The sequence below is a fragment of the Cydia splendana genome, chromosome 1 (assembly GCF_910591565.1).
Source record: "Cydia splendana chromosome 1, ilCydSple1.2, whole genome shotgun sequence".
NCBI lineage: Eukaryota > Metazoa > Arthropoda > Insecta > Lepidoptera > Tortricidae > Cydia > Cydia splendana.
This window is the reverse complement of record NC_085960.1, coordinates 24,826,998-24,842,214: the sequence shown is the minus strand read 5'-3', so window position 1 is coordinate 24,842,214 and position 15,217 is coordinate 24,826,998. Positions and strand designations below refer to the sequence as shown.

The window sequence follows — 15,217 nt, the reverse complement described above, 5'->3', positions numbered from 1 at the left end:
TCGCGGGGGGAAAGGTGCATACAGTCGCACTTCTCACACACTTACATACAAAATCCAATCTGTAATGACGACACAAATACATAGAAAATGACACACGTCAGAGACAAATCTTGCAAACCTCGATCTCTTTTTGTGTACGGACGAGTGACAAGTGTCACAACACGCACACTAACACATTTTCGTTGAAGTATGTTATTGTATTCTGAGAGATGAGAAGTCGGATTTGTCGCTCGACCGATCCACAATTTGTACTGAGCGAGCAAAATCGATAAATCCAACAATTACATGAGACTAAAATACAATAATTGTGTTTGAATGTAAATAAACGTATATGTAAAAAAAAATATTACATGTGAAATATAACACTTTCATTTTGTGAATTTGATGTCCCCCGACCTCTTTTTATAACAAAAAACCGAGCAAACAGGCATTTTTGTGCAGCAGTGTTCACGCGCGCGTCTGGACTCGGTCTAGTGAAAAATCCAAGTGCAACTAGTTTTATTACCCGCGCTAGATTAGATTGACGCGCGAATCTTGTACCTCGGCAGAGGGGAAATAGTGCGAATGCCGCCTCCCTTCCGTGTTGCTCGAAGGACTGTACCAAAGAATACAATGGCTACAAATATAATGACCACCAAAAAATATATTGGTACCCTAAATAAAGAACTCTCTTACCAAAAAAAAAAAATACTAAACACCAAAAAATAAGGTCAAAAATTACAAAATTACCAGCTGTTTTAATCATAACTGCACTTCAAATTGTATTCAAACACCGAATATAATGAATGATCACCAAATCTTGAAGAGCAAATTAATGCGATATTTTCACCTAAATAAACCACTTTGATTACCAAAAAATGTATAGGTACATATTGCCAAGATGCCAAAATTACTAGCCCCACCTGCTCAATCCCCCGTACACCGCGTAGACGGCAGTAAATTTACTGTGACCACTCTATTCTCTTTGGTAGGTACTTAACAATAAAAGATGCATTTTATCTGGTTTTTAAACTAGGCGAATTCCAAAAAAGTTTAAAGGACATTTTAGATCAGGAATATATTGTTAAAATGTGGTTAAAATATATCGGTTTCCTCGTGGGCACGTGGAACAGCACAACCGAGATTTAAACCAATGATTTTTAACCACGACGCACTGCCTCGTCGTCCTAAGCCGAATAGCGCTATCTCAAAAACAAATGATTTTGAAAATTGAATTCTCAGTTATAGGAACTAAAGTATAAGTTAGCAATGAATTTTCTTTTCAGATAGCGCTTTTTGGCTTAGCAGGGCAGCGCATATATTATGGAAGGTTAATATAAGTATGTATTTGATTGCTTAATGGAAATAAGTAAGCCCTTTCTGTGCTAATTTTCTAAACAAATCCGTTTTCACAACTTAGGTTGAAGTTTTATTCTTCTATTGCATTTGAGAGCCTGGCCTTTCTGTTATTAGAGCACCGTACATAACTTTGTTCACGGTGCTCTTATGGGATCACTTCGGTCTTGCAAATCGGTTAAATGCGTTTTTCTTAACATTTTATTGTGGCATTTATTTGGTCGGTCCACCTCGTGGATCTTGCCACAGACTAACAATTACCGACACCCTCTGTTTGGCACAGGCATGTTAAAACAATGTTGTGAATTTTTTTACATGTATTTATTATCTAAATGTATACAGAACAATTCTTAAACCAATTTATCCAAATGCATAATAGTAGATGTAGATATCTACTATTATGCATTTGGATTTATTTATAGTTAGATAAAAAAGTATTACAATTTAACAATCAATTCTTAAAAATTAAATAAATTAATCTTAAAGTTAATTAAATAACAAATAAGTCATATATTTGTGTAATAAATAATAATACAGATGATTCATTAATGTAGGTAGGTATGTAGCATTTTACGGTAAACCAAAATATGAAAATGGCCTATCAATGTCAGGCACCCTTGTTCATTTTAATACCGAGTTGGTAAAATACATACTTATATACTTACTGTTGTAAAATCACAAACTGAACGCGCATGCTCTTATGTTTTAATCGCAAAATCATAGGAAATGTTGATTATCAAAACTTATAAGTTAGTAATTATTACGGTAGTGTTACAGGGGATAGGTGTAGTGTACTTCCAGCTGACATTGGTTGTAAGTCTTAAATTTCGTCTTCCCCATACTTTCTTATCCTACCCCTAGTTACTACCTATACCTAGGTTTACATTACATACACAGTAGGGTGGGTCACTCGTGTATGGAGAAAAAAAAAGTATTAGTTATCCTTCGGGCACAGTTACAAAAAGTTGCGTAATAATGCCAATATACAGTATTTCAAATTATTCTGTAACCGGAATTCATTTTCTGCCTCCGGATCCATTTCAAAGTTTTCGTATAAATATTATTATATTTTGTATGGTCTGCGGAGTATATTTATGTATCGTCTCTTTATTCAAACTTTAGCTAAAAAGTTATACCATTATTAGCTCGAAATAGCATGGTAAAGGTTCAGAGCCAATAAATAAATTAAAAAGTACTCAAAATGAAACATTTTTTTTTCATAATGTCCATACATTTAACAAAAACTTTGACTAAAATCCGGAGGCAGTAAAATTAAAGCTAAAAATAAAATAAAAATACGTGCAATAATTAATTACCAAATGGCACCTTTTTTTAATTGTGCCCCCTATTAAATTAAAAAAAAAGTAAAAATGACCCACCCTAATACACAGTCATGAACTCGTGACTTAGAGCATTTAATAACTAGAGTGGCCATTAAGAGCTTACCCCTCTGCCGAAAAACTTGCACAATTGTGCAAACTTTTGTATGGACTGACATGGCTATTCGTACGTTTACGTACAAATCATGTAGAAATAGCAATACATTTGACGTCCTCCTAAAAATCGGCAGACTGGGGGGCTACCGCGAAAACCGAAATTCGCAAATTGCGGGGATCTTTCTCTTTCACTCCAATGAAGGCATAATTAGAGTGACAGAGAAAGATGCACGCAATTTGCGAACTTCGATTTTCGCGGTCTTAGCCCTGTTTTCGTAAAGAAAATGACAGCGATGACATCTCCAGTTACTAAATGCTTTAAGACTCGTGAATGTCAATTGTAATACTGTTACATTTGTACTTCAAGGAACGTCCTATTACGTAATTTCGGGAAAATATCCAGGTACAATGATAAGCTAGTTGACCTTAGTTAAACACGCCTAACATTTAATTAACAAGTAGCGGTCATTTTCATTCACCAATCATCACTTAGACGTTTAAAAAATGTACATCGTCTCTTAGAGAATATAACCAAACGGAGTGGTCATTAACAGGCGTTCCCGTCGAAAATAGGCGGCCAATGGTCAACAACATGTCAACCACATGTATGGACTGACGTTTATCTGACATGGCAATGTTTACGTTATGTATACATTTGATGTGCCCCTCCCCCGCAAAAAACGGCAGACTATTTTGTACCGAACATTATAGACATGGCGTCTCCGTTTGGTTATATCGTCTAAGCATCCTCTGAAATATGCTTTAGTGAAGTACTCGTGATCATAATTTATTTTTAATGTGCCGATTTCTGTCGTTAGTCAACTAGCCTATATACGACAATGAGCAGAAGTTGTGTCGCAGCGATCATTTAGTACCCATGGCCACGATGACCTTGTAGTGGCACTTTATGGACTCGTGTTGGTTGTTGTTGATGTCCATCATGCGCATGTCGCGCACGACCTGCAGGTAGTCACTCAGGTACTCTGGCCACAGCTCCTCCGGAATGTCGAATGGTGTTACGGCTTTCACGGCTTCTGCAATAGACAAATATTATACACCCCATTGAAATAACACATAAGAAACATTAGTTCGTGACATTCACAACCATGTACAGACAACAAAATGCCGAGAACACTGAAAATTAAGTGTGCATCACGAAATTGACCAACTCCGCAAAATGCATTTTACCTACACGGGCATGCATTTTCTATCTTTTAGGAATACAAAAATGGAATTTGTGTGTCTGTGGCATGATTTCTCTCCTAAAAGTCTGATTTAGATTTAGAATGTTTTGTTCGGAAAGTATATGGAGATCCTTAACTATGTACATATTATTCAATATCAGTTTACCCACAACACACGACATGCCAAATCAGTTAGATTCTGTCCTTCCTGTTTATCTTTACTACTATGACGTTAAATAGGTGATTTTATTAAAAACATTTAGATTACAATAGATTAAACATACAAATTATAAACTAAAATTTACTACTATTGTTCACGGAAGAGGAAGAAAAAAGGAAGAGGGTCTGGTGACCTCTCGTTATCAATCAATACTTAACAATGTACTTTTTCGTCCGAAAATAAATACTTATAGTCATTGAAGAGTTCATTATTCAATTGGGGCCTAAAGGAGCAGAGCCCGTAGGTACTATTTTGGTTCTACTAAGTGCACTATGACTATATACCTAATCTACTTTATTTTCTACCCAGAGACCGGTCTAAACAGCAGTAAAATGTAAGTGTAACGTAGATATTTATAATAATAAAAGACTACATTGTAAGTTAACGTGGTTTATTAGTGAGCGTGCGAATATGACAGGCGACCACAGATAAGATACATTCAATAGTCTATACTTTGCATCTCCCTTTCTTTGTTAATAACTAAAAGCTAAAAATAAGAAAGAACATAAGTTTAAAGTGACTTTGACTTTGAACTTACAAACAGACATATGCAACAATAAAGTTATATACCTATACTAAAGTTATCTAATTAAAATGTCTTTCTTAAAATCAATAAGCAATTTCTGAAATAGTTAAAGTAACATGATAAAGATATTATAATAATTTAAGTAGGTATTGTTAAAGATCAAGCCTATTTATTAGTTTTATTATCCTGCCAGATCTTGATGTTTGTGGAGCTGGAACAGTCACTGGTTGAATGGGTTGAGTCTGCCTCTGAGTCTGAGCCTGATTAGAAGTGCCTGGTGATGCTAGGGGTGAATTCAGGACCTCTGGTAACTGAGCTTCTTCTGGAACCTGTAGTATGACTGGTTCATTTCTATAATTAGTTTCTGGTACTACCACTCTTTGGGTGGTTATGTCTGCTTGTGTCTTGTGCAGATGGCTGTAGTTTCTTCGAAATGTTTGGCCTTTCTTTGTTTCGATTATGACTGATCTCGGTAGATCTTTTGGCTTTTCTACCACTTTTGCTTCACAATGTCGGTGACCAACTTTGTGTCTGACTTTATCATTGATGTCAAAATTGACCGGTCTTGTAGTATGTTTATTACTATACATCACTTGTTACTCTCTTAATCGTTGTAGTTCAATTGTGACTCCTTGCATTATTCTTAGTTTTAAATGATTATCAGTTGTAGGTATTTGAGATCTAGTTACTCTGCTGAAAAGACGTTGGTTAGGTGAGCCTAAATTATCATTTCTCGGTGTATTTCTCCAATTTAATAAAGCCAGTTGAACATCGGACTTGTCAATGCTACATTTTCTTAGTAAGTTCTTTGCTGTTTGAACTGCTTTTTCAGCAAGCCCGTTGCCTCGATGGTGATGTGGACTGGATGTAACATGGTTAAATCTCCATTCTTTTTGAAAGATCTTAAATTCTCTAGACATATATTGTGTTCCGTTGTCGGTTTGTAGCTCTTCCGGTACTCCATGTACAGAAAACCATCTTTTAAGTTGTTCAATTACTTCACATGATGACTGACCTTTTAGTTGTTGAAAATCTAAATATCCAGAGTAACTGTCACAGATTACTAGGTAAGTTTTTCCTTTCAATTCAAATAAATCTGATGCAATTATTTGCCATGGAAGTGTAGGAATCTTATTTACTAGAACTGTATCTTTGGTGTTGTCTCTTTGTGTTTGTTCGAAGACGGAGCAGCCTCTGACTAGTTTTAAAATGTCATCATATTGTCATTTCCAGTAAAGAAATTGTCTGGCTCTTCTTAGACAGCTTTGTATGCCTAGGTGTCCTTGATGAATAATCTTTAGCATTTTGGGAATTTGTGATTTTGGCACTACAATCTTGTCACCTTTGAAAATAATTCCTTTGAAATAGCTTAATTCTTCTTTAAAGTTAAAATAATGATGTAGTTCTTTAGGGAGTTCATTAACATTTTCTGAAAATCCTTCCATTATTGTCTTAAGGAGCAACTGTAGATGAGGATCTTCTTTTGTGTCAATAATCAATTGTTCTTTGGCGTCTAATGACATAGGTAGTATAACTGCAATTTTTAGATTTTCTTCTGGTTCATATTTCAGGTTAGATGCATCACAGTCTCTACTAAGAAAGTCAGCTAAGGGTATTTCTGTGCCCTTCTTGAATATAACATTTGGTGAGTATGGTGCAAGGTTAAACAATATGCGTTGCAACCTTGCTGGAGCGGATTGTATATTTTTCTTGAATATTGTCTCAAGTGGTTTATGGTCTGATTCCACTGTTAGTTCTTTACCATAAACATATTCATGGAACTTCTTACAAGCAAACTGTATGGCAAGTGCTTCTTTTTCTATCTGTGGGTAATTCTGTTCAGATTTTGTTAAGGCTCTTGCTGCATAGGCTATTGGTTGTCCTTCTTGAAGAAGTGCCGCTCCAAGATTCTTTGAACTCGCATCTACTGATAAGGTTACAGATTTATTCACATCATATAGTCTAAGTACTGGAGGGCTCTGAAGTACTTGTTTTATTTTCTTGAGAGCTTCATCATGATGAATTTCCCAGGTGAAATTTGTATCTTTATGTAACAAATCTCTTAGTGGATTTGTTAAATCTGACATGTTAGGAATAAATTTGTTTAAGTATGTGATCATCCCTAGTAGTCTCTGTAGCTCTGTTTTGTTTGTTGGTGTTTTCATTGCTTGTATGGCTTCTACTTTGTCTGGGTTTGCTTCAAGTCCGTTGGCTGAAACGATATGACCAAGGAATTTAATTCGTTCTGCTTCCAGAATGCACTTGTCATTGTTAAGTTTAAAGCCTGATTTCTTTAGCACTTCAATGACTTCATTGACAGTTTTGCGTAGTTTTTCTCTAGATGCATGTATAAAGATATCATCAATGGATACTCTCACATTTTTGAATTTGTTGAGCAAATTTGTTAATATTTCTTGAAATATTTCAGGTGCTGATGAAACGCCAAAGGGGAGCCTCTTGAAGGAATATCTTCCCCATGGTGTAGCAAAAGTTAGAATTTTTTGAGTTCTTTCTGAAAGTTTAATTTGCCAGAATCCTTTTGTGCAATCTAATAATGCAAAGAACTTAGAACCTTTAATGTCGGCAGAGATCTCTTCTATAGTAGTTAGTGGAAAATGACGTCTCAGAATATTTTTGTTTGCATCAGAAGAATCTATACAAATTCTTATTTTGCCTTTCTGTTTAACAATTACCATAGGACTTACCGCAGGAGTAGGCTCTGTTTCTGGTTTTATGACATCTAACTTCACCATTCTGTCAAGTTCTTGCTTTACCTCTTCTCTTATAGCATGTGGTATTCTTCGCGATGGTTTTATCTCCAGCTTTGGGTTCTGTATGAGGTCTATATCATATTCATAGTCTTTATAACACCCTAAACCTTCAAATATGTCTTGACTTTCCTTCACAGATCTGATTCTGGCGACAAGTCTTAGCTTTTGGCAGGACTTACGTCCTAGAATTTATGTGCGTCTTTCTTTGATGACTTTGAAAATAATATTTACCCACTCATCTCTTAGTTTGCATGGCAAGTCCACCTCCCCTAGAACCGTCATTTCATTCTCTGAATATGATATGCGATTTCTAGTCCGGCTTGGTTTCAAAGTTGCCTTTGTTTGGTCCAGCAAGTATTTAGGTATAACATTACATTCTGCACCTGTGTCGAGTTTGACTTTAAATTTCACACCGTCAGCTTCTATTTCTTCATACCAGCTTTTCTCTCCATCAGCGCTTACTGCAGATATGTATAAATCTTCTTCAGAATCTGAGCTTTCTTCTAATGCATTCACTCTATTTTTCTTTTTAGTATTAGATCTCTTCTTAATTCTGCACATGTTAGCAAAATGACCATTTCTATTGCACTGTGTACATGGTTTGTTAAAAGCTGGGCATTCTTTGCGGCCATGGTTTGTACCACATCGCCGGCAGTCGAATTTCTCATTTTGCTCTTCTTTTGCGTTTTTACTTTTCACTGTCAAGATTTTTTCTGTTTTATTTTTGCCTTCGAACTCGTCCAGTTGTTTAGAAGCTTGTTCACTTGTTTTGCATATAGTTATCGCTTTTGTCAAGTCGAGTTTATTTTCTGTTAATAGTTTCTCCCTTACTTGGTTGGACCTTATTCCAAATACTATTTTGTCTTTTAGCATTTCATCCAGCAAAAGAGCAAATTCGCATTTACTGGCTTGCGTTTTTATTCTTGTCAAAAACTCGTTAAACGATTCGTCCTCGCTTTGTTCAATCCGAAAAAAGATGTACCTTTCAAATGATATGTTTGTTTTCGGCGCAAAATACTCTTTAAACTTTTCTTTTATGATTTTCAGGTTATCTTTGTCCGTTTCGCTGAGATTGAAATTTCGATCGCATCTGGGCCTATCACAGCCATAAATGTTGCTGCCTGGACATTGGCTGGCTTTTTATCTAGTTGAATAGCAGTGGCATACCAATCGAATTGTTGCGACCATTTTTTCCAGCTTGCAGATATGTCGGAGTCAATTTGTAGGTTAGCTGGCGGCTTTATACCAGACACTGCGTCATTTGTGGACATTTTCACAATCTTTATCACTATAGTTCTCTTCGTTTACACTTTTTTAAGATTTATTTTGTATTCAGATACAAAATAAATCTTAAAAAAGTCACCATGTAACGTAGATATTTATAATAATAAAAGACTACATTGTAAGTTAACGTGGTTTATTAGTGAGCGTGCGAATATGACAGGCGACCACAGATAAGATACATTCAATAGTCTATACTTTACAGTAAGCTTGTTACATCATGCCACAGTGTTTAAGGGTATAAAGACATGGCCGAATATGAACTTATCGCTATAAAATGCCAATCACATAACCGGCCAAGTAGGTACATGTTGTCGGACCAGAGTTCCATAGTTTTCCGTTCGCTATATAAGAATGAAAATGGATTATTATTGGGGCACTAACTTAATTTCATAAGAACTCATAAACGTCTACCCTACCTACTACCCTACAGTTTACTACTAGTCTACATACCAGAACGCCTAGTGTTAATTTCATTCGATAGCGTCACAAGCGTCCGCGTTTGCATTATGTCTATTTTTAATATTTTTATATGGGATTTTGAACAGCGCGCAAAGCGGGACGTTTTCTAAATGTAAACTCAAAATCCCATACATGAAATCATTGAATGAAATTAAAAGGTAAAGGTACCTGCAGATAAATATTCAATCATAATACCTACCTCAAAAATTTACAAAAGATTCTGTGAAAAAACCGATTGTGGCAAGTAAACTGATGTTGCCACTATGTTAAAATATGCCTTTAGCTCCATTTTATTGACCGAGCGTTAGTGAAGGTCTCCAGTCTCGAGATCTACAGCTCGCAGAGCCACTATATTTTACATGTATGTACCGCTTTAAACTTTAATGTATGTAAACATAAAACTTGTGAGTGCCATTCAAAATTTAGAACTTTTTGCCTGTGTGTGTTAAACAGTCATTCGTTCCATTCTCATATTTTTAGGGTTCCGTACCCAAAGGGTAAAACGGGACCCTATTACTAAGACTCCGCTGTCCGTCCGTCCGTCCGTCTGTCTGTCACCAGGCTGTATCTCACGAACCGTGATAGCTAGACAGTTGAAATTTTCACAGATGATGTATTTCTGTTGCCGCTATAACAACAAATACTAAAAACAGAATAAAATAAAGATTTAAGAGGGGCTCCCATACAACAAACGTGATTTTTGACCGAAGTTAAGCAATATCGGGCGGGTTTTTTTGCCGTTTTTTGCATTATGGTGTGCGCGAGTCCGACTCGCACTTGCCCGGTTTTTTAATTGCATGAGTTACGACTGTTACGAGTATAATCATCACCTTTCGGAAATCATTATATATAATAAAATACTTGGAAAACTCAATTTCTACGTACTTTTACAATTATCCAGGCTACTGAATGTGAAGAATTTGTCCTGGTGTCTAACTTCGACGTTTTTGAAGCCGATTCGCGTCATAAGCGTTTTGACTTCGTTTTCTGGATCCTGAAATATTAAAACAATCCAAATTAAACATATTTCCTACGACTACCTACTTTAAGCTCTTGAACTTCAACACTTGAATACTTCACTTCACTCGCTCTTAACAAAAAATATGAAGACATGATTGGTTGCGTTGTTTTCGAATTTTCGCAAAAAGTCAACTTTTAAGTAGGTACCTAAGTGAAGCGAAGACACTTCGTTACTCATTTTAGTTTTTAGGGTTCCGTACCCAAAGGGTAAAACGGGACCCTATTACTAAGACTCGGCTGTCCGTCCGTCCGTCCGTCCGTCTGTCACCAGGCTGTATCTCACGAACCGTGATAGCTAGACAGTTGAAATTTTCACAGATGATGTATTTCTGTTGCCGCTATAACAACAAATACTAAAAACAGAATAAAATTTAGATTTAAGTGGGGCTCCCATACAACAAACGTGATTTTTGACCGAAGTTAAGCAACGTCGGGCGGGGTCAGTACTTGGATGGGTGACCGTTTTTTTTTTGCCGTTTTTTGCATTATGGTACGGAACCCTTCGTGCGCGAGTCCGACTCGCACTTGCCCGGTTTTTTAAGTCCAGGTGTAGGTACGACACTGAGCAATAAGCATTGTCCGACACATATTTTGTATTGTAACTATGGTCAAATATGTATAATAAGAACAAAATGAATTAAAAAAACAACTATGATATCAACTCGTTTTGGCTTTCTTTGCAATCATATCGCATGTGCAAAAATTTGCTATGGTATATTTTATAAATGCAAAATTATGGATACGTAACATATTTACAAATTAAATTAGAACTGTGAAAAAAATATTTTTATTTATTACTAAATGCTTCAATGACATTTACCACCTTCAGTATCGTTTTAATACCATTGTGTATTACCAGAAAAAATAAATAATAACAAGGTCATTTACGGTTACATTTAAGGTTGCGCGATAAATGTAAATATAAATTGTTGTCACAGATGGGAAGGCTATCCCATGTTCGCTTGTTGGTGAAACAAAGTTATTCATTTCCGCAAAATAAAACTGCCTAAGTGCGTTACGGACCAAATTAATTAAAGGTTCCTTCGTACAATACGAAAACTGTATCAAAAAAAATTGTGCAAAATGAAAATAAAAATGCCCATGACATGTAGGAGAGGGCCGCTGACTGACAGATGAGCGCAATGAAAATTTGCCGTTTTGCCTACGAAGACCAATTGCTTCACTAATCTCGGATCACCGGATTGATTCCCCGTTATACCTACTTGAGGATACGCAAGGATACTTGAATTTTGTATGCGGTATACATATCATAAGGATATTTAAATTAAGTTTTGTTTTTCAATCAGCATCATAATCAATTTTCGTATGTTCAGTTGGAGTCAAGAATCATCATCTTCCTCGCGTTGTCCCGGCATTTTGCCACGGCTCAAGGGAGCCTGGGGTCCGCTTGGCAACTAATCCCAAGAATTGGCGTAGGCACTAGTCTTTACGAAAGCAGTTGGAGTCAAGAATAAATTTAAATATTTTATTTTAAAATGTTTGGTTGTTAGGTTATTTATTTTATACCTAATATACACTCACAGTAAATAGTACACCAAACGAAAACCAAAAATTGCCAATCGGGGGAAATAATTAGTGTATTAGTCGAGTATTTTGGCATAGTAATAGGGAATGGTGTATTAAACAACATACTAAAAGTACCGGAGGGTTGGGGTGAAGCTAACGGGTAGGGGGGGTTTTAAAGGTAAGGGACCTTTCATTGTTTTTCGTAAATAACTCGTAAACGGTGGCCTGTAGCAAAAAATGTTCTTTTATATACATAATCTACATAAAATTGTCTACAAAAAAGACCTTGTACCTACGCTTTCTGCTAGGACCCATATTAAAAAAGTTTTTAAAGCGGGAAAGTTGCTTATAATCAGTCCTAATATCGTTCATTTTAGTTTTTCGTAAATAACTCGTAAACGGTAGCCCATAGCAAAAAATAGTCTTTTACGTAAATAATTTGTATAAAATTTCCTACTAAATAGATATACCTTCGTTTGGTGGTCTAAAAACAATGATAAAATGTAGTAAAAATTACAAAATGTAGTCAACTGATTGGACATAATGACGTCAACTAAAGTCGTCGATAGATGCCCGCCGAGCGACGACGCGACTTCGATATTGCCGGTGCTGGTAGCCGCTAGCTGCGGTAGCGCGATGCGTCCGTTGCACTGCGTACGATGCGGATTAGCAGTGGACGCAGTCGTATTACATATATGTATGAGTTTATATACAAAGCGTACCGAAATCCGTTGCATTGCGTGCGATGCTTGCGATGCAACTGTGTATGTACGCTTACCTCTTATATACTTAAGCTGTATTGGGTTATACGTCTACGCACACGTGCTTCACACGCAAGCGGTGTGGCCTGGCCTTTATCTGGATAATTTTTGTGTAAGTTAAGAGTAATTTTCATGATTGGACTTGAAAGTATGTCATTTCCTTAAATCTGATGTCATTGTGATTTAATTGGATTTATAATAATTAATGTCTTGTGAAAGTTATCTCTGAAATGTGATGAAAGCTCACAAAAACCTACTGCAGCGGGAAATCAATCAGATAAACATGGCGTCTAAACTAATGTTACCAGTGTATCTCTTTGTTTGGGTTTTTTGGACTTTCCGAATTACTTAATTCCCGGAATAATTTCAATTAACCTTACAGCTCTCTATTCTCTCGTATTTTCAGTTTATAATATGTAATTTGGAGATCGTTAAAAATACCTGAGAATCGTGATAGGGTGAGGTGAAACTGTCGACGTTGTTCAAGTAGGCGCTCCACCGGTCGCGGCGCGCCAGCACGCGGAACACGTCGTATATGGGCATGTGGCCCAGGAACAGGAGCAAGCAGCTGCCGCCCTCGTCCAGCAGCCGGTATATGTTGCTGAACGCCGCCCTGGACAGACAATTCATTAGGTTAGGGCCACTTGCGCTATCCAGGGTTACCCACTAACGCAGTATTAACCGGGTAAACCCGGCGTTACCTGTACAATTAACCCTGTGTTAACGGTTAACTCCAAGTTAGTGGCTAACCCAGGATTGTGCAAGTGGCCCTAATATACAAACATTTAGCCTAGTTGGTTTGGTTGCGAGCTTGCCTGTGAAACTGGTGGTTCTCGGTATCTAGATTCGATAGACACCAACGGTTTTCTGTGAAGTTCCTATACCGGTAATGGGATTTTTTTTTATGAAAATGGGTATTTTGTTCCTAAATTATAGATGTTTCCGATGATCCCGGGTTCGAATACTGGCAAGGACATGTATTTGTGTGTTTATCACAGATATTTGTTTCTGAGTTGTGGATGTTTTCTATGTATTTAAGTATTTATCTTTATATATAAATAAACATCTATAATTTAGGAACAAAATACTCAGTACCCACAACACAAGGACTAGGTTGATTTGTGTAAGAGGTTCTATAATATTTATTTATTTAAATATGTATTTAAATTAAATATATATAATATATCTGTTTAGTATTCTCTATATCTGCAACTAACGACCCGCCCCGGATTCGAACGGGTGCAATATAGATGTAGATACTAGAACATCGTCATAGAGTCAGACCGTGAATAGTCTGCAGCGATTTTGATAGCCCATGCAGTGCAAGTGTCATTTTAAACGTCAAACTTCTATGAAATTATGACGTGTAAATAACACTTAGACTGCGTGGGCTATCAAATCCGCTGCAGACTTTTCTTGGTGCGACTCTATTTCAACCAATTTACACTAACTAAACCTAAACGTATTATAAATCTAAACTTTGCTCCTGAAGAACTCTATCTATTGATGAAAACCGCAATCAAATCCGTTCCGTGGTTTGAAAGATAAGGTAGAAGCGTACAGGCAGACATTTTAAAAGTACTAGATATGCATGTAGCTATATATAAATCGTCATACAGTACGTATACTACATAATAATGCACTTGATTGATTTGTGTAAAATGTTCAAGCGCGACCTACGGGTATATAAGAGTTAAGGACATACTGGTAGGGTTATGTAGGGTAATTGGTACTCAATGTAATTCATTTGTAAAAATCATTGGTTGGCACAAACAATATGCTAAGGACTTACTTTTGCCTTTTAATCCAGTGCAGCGTGAAGAAGGAAAAGGCGTGGTCGAAGCGGCCGCCCAGCTCGGCCGGCAGCCGACCCTGGATGTCCAGCGGGATGAACACCGTCCGCTCTCCTCCGTAGTGTTCGTTCGCATAATTCACCATCTTCTCACTTAAATCTCCACCAACTATCGCGTCGACGTCTTCAGGAAGAAAGGACTTCAGTATCTCAGTGGTAGTACTTCCATCCCCGCAACCTATGTCAATGATTTTAGCACCGTATTTTTTCCACTTAATTATCGCTGCAAATTCTTCGAGGCAATCTAATGTATCCTTCTTCTGTAATGCGTTGTTTTTCGTGTACAGTTCGGCGTTATTCATTTTTTCGTGTATTTATTTGCGTAGTCGGGCTGGGAGTCGCGTGCGCAGGCCAACCGTGCTTGGTGCGGTTTCGGCGAGAGTCTCGGCGGAGGCGCGACGTATGTATTTATATAGTGGTATGTTACTCCGTGCCCTCATCCACTCCTACGAAATCCGCAAGAGTGCGTTCGCTCTTATCAGTACGCATGTGAGGTTCTGTAGGTGGGTTCCACAGATAAGGTTTTTTTTTACATCAGGTGTAGGCACTTCTCTTCCTCTGTAACATATCGATACCTTTGGGTTCAATTGGCGTAAAGGACAAAATGCCACCTTTCAGGAGACGCGAAAAACTGCGATTTTTTGTTTAATGTTGATATATTTTTTTTGTTTATTCAGCTATATTTTTGATGTGTATTAGAAAAGTACTCAAAATATTAGTCTCTTTAACCTAAATTAGTGATCACATCTATAAATTAAATACGAAAGAAGTTAATGTCCTTTAAAATTGGTCAAAAACACTATGAATGTCCTTTACGATCACGACATTTTTGATAATTTAGT

At 36.8% G+C, this 15,217-nt stretch overlaps 1 protein-coding gene across 1 annotated transcript; it reads right to left on the bottom strand.

Annotated features, from left to right (window-relative positions):
* Positions 1-3,493: 3,493 nt before the first annotated feature.
* On the bottom strand, positions 3,494-14,933 carry LOC134797749 (juvenile hormone acid O-methyltransferase-like). Its single transcript, XM_063770111.1, has 4 exons — positions 14,316-14,933; positions 12,965-13,136; positions 10,101-10,209; positions 3,494-3,805 (listed from the first exon to the last, which is right to left on the bottom strand). The coding sequence occupies exons 1-4, from the start codon at positions 14,675-14,677 to the stop codon at positions 3,636-3,638; spliced, it is 813 nt and encodes a 270-aa protein (XP_063626181.1). The 5' UTR covers positions 14,678-14,933; the 3' UTR covers positions 3,494-3,635.
* Positions 14,934-15,217: the final 284 nt, after the last annotated feature.